This window comes from Vombatus ursinus, unplaced genomic scaffold (genome assembly GCF_900497805.2).
Source record: "Vombatus ursinus unplaced genomic scaffold, bare-nosed wombat genome assembly UNPS02014959.1, whole genome shotgun sequence".
Classification (NCBI taxonomy): Eukaryota; Metazoa; Chordata; class Mammalia; order Diprotodontia; family Vombatidae; genus Vombatus; species Vombatus ursinus.
The window spans coordinates 5,562,442-5,568,441 of NW_020954737.1; the positions used below are offsets into that span (position 1 = coordinate 5,562,442).

Consider the following 6,000-nt stretch of genomic DNA (forward strand, 5'->3'; position numbering starts at 1 on the left):
TGACTTTCCTGAGTGCGAAGCAAGAACATATTCATCAGATACTCAGCAAGTATTTATTAAGCACCTACCATGTGCTAGACCCACACCAGCCTGGACGCTCCTCAAAGATGCAAATGAATGCCATTGACACCTTTTGCAAACTTTATTCCCCTTTCCTCAACTTGTGTAGCATGTTTGTCCTAAGCATATCCCCAGTTCAGCCAGTGCATGGAAGATGAAAGAAAAGGTCTCTCCTCTGAGCTAGGATATTTCTGGATAGGCAGCTGGCCCTGACTGAGAAGCGGCAGAATATGGCAGTCCAGCCAGGTAAACAGTCAACATTTTTTTTTTCTTGTCAGAGATTAAGAAGGAAAAAAGCTGATAGAAGCCAACACTGGGTCTGTGCTGAGTGGTTAGGAGCCTGCAATACCTAAACTGAATTTTAAAATACTCAATATTAGCTTTAAAAGACTTATTGATGCCCTGAATGAATTAATTTTTAAAGCATATATTAAGCCTTTACTGTGTGTCAAGGAATAGGGATACAAATACAAAAGCAAAGACAGTCTCTTAGCTCAGGGAGTTTACACTCCAACCCATGGAAGGGATTGGTGGCAAGGAAAGGGATCTACAGACCTGGAAAGTTCTCAGGATGGCAAAGGGAGCTCTAGGTGAGTAGTGGAGTGGCACACCCTTTCCAGGAGTAATGGTAGTATTCATTGGATTGTGGTTCTAGAACGAGATAGAGAGTCGGGGGCAGAGGGTAGTTTGGAGATGGCAAAATGGCTGCCAAGACAATGGCCAAGAAGCAAGGAATCAAGTGAAGCATGGCCGGGTCCCTCCTGGAGACCTATTCTATTCCTTAGAGGAATTAAGTCCACACAAGGTCCAGCAAGGCCCACTGCGGGCTGAATATGTGCCAAGGGCCTGATCCCTTGGCCTGAGAATACTAGATCCTCATTTACATTAGGTTTTGTATATGAATTAGATGCCATTCATTAAATTTTCAAGTCCATAGGCAATGCCTGCCTTCCTCTTCTTTTTCTGTAATACTCCCCTGGTCTAAGTGACTCTTCTCTTCCGTGTCCCTTTGTCCCGATTGGGTCAGCTGTGCTAACTGAGAAAAGCTTAATTAGACACCCCCTGTTTTCCTAAATGTAGCCCCTAGTTTTATTACACAGAATAACTTAGTTGCAGGAATAGACATCCATGTATACATGCAGGGGAGAGCCACGTAACCCTATTGTTACTGCCTTTCGGAATTCTTCAGGCCTCTCTCAGACCTCACTCCTTCTGCCCCTCCATTGCAGACTTCAGGAATCACGTTTTTGTAAAAGAGGGTCTTGAGAACTTGGCCACTTGCCCTCAGAGAGAGGTACAAATAGGCTCAATGGATATGTTACACTAAGTACCTGGGCACTTGACCAGAAAATAATGGAGACTCATTTGCATGAGTTTTTAATTCACTAATGAGTGCCCTAATAATCAGTTGCTTCTTCTATCCCTGAGCCCTCAAAATGCATCTTCTATTCTTCCTCATAGAAGAGGAGGATTGGCATGGGGAAGCTGGACAAGAGGCTTGTACATTGTAGAGACGTCATTCTGGAATGTTCTGTATCTCTACCGAGCATAAAACAAAAAGCAGGGGGCCAAGGACTGCAGCAGGGGGGTCTCTAGTTAGACATCAAGGCCAATTGCCAAAAGATTTTAGCAGGCTGAATCTATGGGGGCTATTAAGGATAGGAGATAGAATCATCTGTGTGAGTTTGGTTACTCCAGTTTTCCAGAAATGTGGTGGTGGCGGGAAGGAGAGACAGAGACAGAGACAGAGATACAGAGAGAGATGGAGACAGAGAAAGAGGAAGGGGAGGGAGAGAGGGAGAAAAGAGAAGAGAATAGGAGAGAACAAAAGAGGGAGAACAGACAGAAAGAGAAGAGAGACAGAGAGAGACCGAGAGAGACAGAGAGAAAAGGATAGGAAAGGGAGGACAGAGAGGGAAAGACAGGGAGACAGAGAGAGAGAGAGAGAGATACTATTGCATATGGACAGTGGGACCAGATAATTCTTGGAAGGCTCTTCCAAACTCAGGGTTTATTTAAAGTTCAGAACTCTCTTTAACAGTTAACACTCAAACTTCTATTCTTTCCTAAAGTCTGCCCTTGGTCCTCTCCTCATCTGTGTCCGCCTCTTCTCTCTCTTTTTATATATTCCAGATATGGAAAGTTAACAAATTTCTCATGTCCAGCGTCATCTACCCCCAAATGGATCCTTTTTGTCCCCTGATTTTAGAGACCTTTAAATAGGTCTCCAGTCGAATGATTTCACTCACTCCTATGGCTTCAATTACAGTCCTATGTAGATGATGACTAAATCTATATTCCTGCTCCCAGGGTCTCGCTTATACTCCCACCCAACTTGTTGCTAGCCATCTTTGCCTAGATGTCTTATTGGCACCTCAAATTCAAACTGCACCAAACGGGTGGGGTCCTCATTTGTAGCAGGTTAGGAGAAGGAGGAGGATGCCTGAGAGAGTCCAGGGGAATTGAAGCATGGGTAAATTCTACATGTTGTTTTCAAAATTATCCTGCTTATCCATGCATCCTTCTGAATTTCCTGCTTTTGTCTTCTGTACATTAAAAAAGTGTTAAAATGGCCCCTTTTTTGGCATCACTATTGCTAGCTTCTGTTTCCTCATAGGCTCTCTCTCCTCAATTACCTGAGAGAGAAAAGGTGGGGGAACTCTTTGTAACAAATCATTGCTTAATACTCTTAGTATTCTTCCTCCCTTTCCTCAGTGGTATAGCTGATTTCCCAAGTGCCTTGTTACCCAAGTAACAGTCTGGTAATCTAATTCACACTAACGTATTAAGGACTGATAATAGGTAAATATGGCATTTTCAAAGAGACTGCATGGCTGGAGCAGTGCCTTAACTTAGAATTAATCTCTAATGGTAGAATTTGAAGCTAATAAGAGAGATTTCAAAGCCGGAGAACTAACGAATTCTTTAAATCATCCCTCCAAATAACTCAACTACCCAAAAATGCCAGGCCTCATAGGAGTCAAAGTAGTCTTGTAAGAGGATAAGCTTTCCCTGGGAAGTTTCCGGACTGTGTAAAGATGTATTTCCTGTGGGTTTCTTCCATCTCTAAGAGACCTACATTAACATAGTCCTGGGGGCCAAGTCCCAAAAATGATTTCCTCAGCTTCAGAAAGTTTGTTAATTAGTGGTATCTAGTTAAGTCTAAGGTTGGATACCCTGACAAGTGGCAGCATCATGGATGTGATGGCAGCCAGGTAGTACAGTGGGTCCTTCTTAGATATTTGGCTGTGGACGAGTCACTTAACCTGCCCATAGCCTCAGTTTCTTCACTGGTAAAATAGAGATAATAGTGCCCACTTCACGGGGTTGTTCTGAGAATCAAATGAAATAACTTATGTAAAGAGATTTGCAAACCATAAAGTGCTATTTAAACACTGGTTATTTTATTATGTAAGAGAGGCAATGAATTGGGAGTCAGGAGGTAGGACCCAGGCATAGCCACTGATTGTGTTACCTTGGGCCATGCATTTTATGACTTTGAGCTTTTATTTCTTCATATGTGAAATACTGCACTTCTCCAGAGCCCTCCTAGAATGAGAGACAGCTTGGGGCCCTGGAGGACTAGTGGGAAGATTAGGAATACTTTCCAGTGAGTTGAATTAGATTGCTTGAGAGGCAGCATGGTGTGAAAGCCATTTCATATTGGTGGCCCAATAGATACTGTGCTGATCCTGGAGTCAGAAAGACAAGTTCAAATCTAGCCTCAGATGCTTACTAGCTGTGTGACCCTGGGCAGTCCATTTAAACTCTATCTACCTCAATTTTTTCATAAATAAAATGGGGATGTGGGCAGCTAGATGGTGCAGTAGATAAAGTGCTACGCCTGGAGTCAGACTCATCTTCCTGAGATCAAATCTGACCTCAGACACTTACTGGCTGTGCGATCCTGGGCAAGTCACTTAACCCTGTTTGCTTCAGTTTCCTCATCCATAAAATGAGATGGAGAAGGAAATGGCAAACCACTCCAGTATCTTTGCTAAGAAAACCCCAAATGGGGTCATGAAAAGTTGGACACGACTGGAAAAATGATTGATCAACAAAACAGGGATAATAATAGCACCTACCTCCATGGTTATGAGGGTCAAATGAGTTAATATTTTTAAAGCTCTTTGCAAACTTTAAATCTCTTTATAAGTGATAGTGATGATGATGATGATGATAACAATGATGATGATGATGATAGAAAAAAACACAACTTTGGAGGAAGAAGACTGGGGTTCAAATACTGATTCTATCACTTACTGCATGTATGAGTTTTAACAAGTCATTTAATCTCTTTGGGCCCCAGTGTCTTTAGCTATAAAATAAGGGGTTTGAGTATAGGATCTCTGAGGTCCCTTATAGCTCTATAGATTTTTAGGATCCTTTGATCTGCAGACCTCTAAGTTTCCTTCCAGTTGTCATAGCTGATGACACCTCAATTGAACCATGAGAATTTTAGGCTGTTTCTTCATGGGCAAAGTGAAGTACATTAAAACTGGCTCTCAATTATCCACATTCTGGTTTCCATTTTCACATCAGAGACTGGCTTCCCTCCTACACAGACCTCCTCATCAGCATCCACCTACCTACCAATACTTATTGGCCATTTATCATCAGAAAGGTACTAACAAGGTTAGGGAGTATATCTGGGCCACCTTCCCGTCCAATTGTAAGTCACCATATGCTCAGGAGAATGAAAATTCTTTTTTTAATTTTAGCCTAAGCCAATATTAGCAAAAACAGGGAAACCCACTAGGGAAAAGTCACATAATCATTTCAAAAGACCAATCTAAATGACTTTCAGGTTACCTAGTGTTCTCAATAGCTTAACTTTCTCACCACTATGACAGAAAATTGAGATTTTGTTGTATTTGTCACTGCTCTGGAGAATGGGTGTCATATGGCCAAACTAGAGGGTGGAGACATGATGTGAGAGAGGCAATATCACTGGCTGCTTGTTCAAAGTTTCTACAAACAGTAAGACCCCATTCCTGCCTTTCTTCACACAGGCTCTGGATGCTTCTTTCAGTCAACATTGTTGACCCCTATCCTACCCTTCCAGAGATACAGCTCAAATCCAAAAGAGATAAGAGCCAGACATTGTAGGAAACTTGAAAAAGAAAGGAGAAATTGCCTAGTGACTGTGCTTCTGGGGTTCCCCCCATCCAGTCCTTTTGGAGGAGGCATTTCCAACCTGAAATGTGATAGCAGTGATGGGGCTTCCTAATGGGGGAGGGGACTGGATCAAGGATATCATGGTTCCCGCCTGTCCATTTGTTTCTTTCAAGAGATGCTCTGTCTCAGAGATATTCCAGGGATGGGAAAAATAGCAAGTGCACAGTTGTGTTCATTAGCCAGGCAAGCTGCTTAGCTGACTGAGAGACAGTGTGTGGGAGCTCCGAGGTGGGTAGGTGCCTCTTCTTTTGCCAATTTTGGGGTACATCCAGTGCTTTTCCCACCTTTCTTGTCTGAAGCTTTGGGAAGCTCTGTACCGGGGGTGTTGGGGTAGGAAGCGTGCTGGGGAGACAGCTTCAGTCTGGGGATCTTGGTGGTGACTGTCCCCCACTTCTGTCTGCCTGCAGAACACATACACCAATGCAGACAAGCTCCTAGAGGCAGCCGAGCAGCTGGCACAGACTGGAGAATGTGACCCAGAGGAGATCTACAAGGCAGCTCGGCACCTGGAAGTCCGAATCCAAGATTTTGTGCGCCGGGTGGAGCAGCGGAAGCTTCTCTTGGATATGTCTGTCTCCTTTCACACACACACCAAAGAGGTAAGAGGGGGAAAGGGGATACAACTGTGCCCACCCATGCAAAAGAGCAAGCTGTTGCATGTAGCCCTAGGTGTCCATGGGAGCCATAGGTCCATGGGGGTCCTCACCTGGTTCAGGGGCTAGTCTATTGCAATATTTATGTTTCCAATATGACATATATACA

General features: G+C 43.5%; 1 protein-coding gene across 1 annotated transcript in view; it reads left to right on the forward strand.

Moving 5' to 3' along the window:
- The window catches only part of KALRN (kalirin RhoGEF kinase), a 966,578-nt gene that overhangs the window by 505,540 nt on the left and 455,038 nt on the right, over nt 1–6,000 (forward strand). Inside the window, exon 11 of the mRNA XM_027845153.1 lies at nt 5,646–5,837. Within this exon, the coding sequence (XP_027700954.1) occupies nt 5,646–5,837 (192 nt within the window). The remainder of the gene's footprint in view (nt 1–5,645; nt 5,838–6,000) is intronic.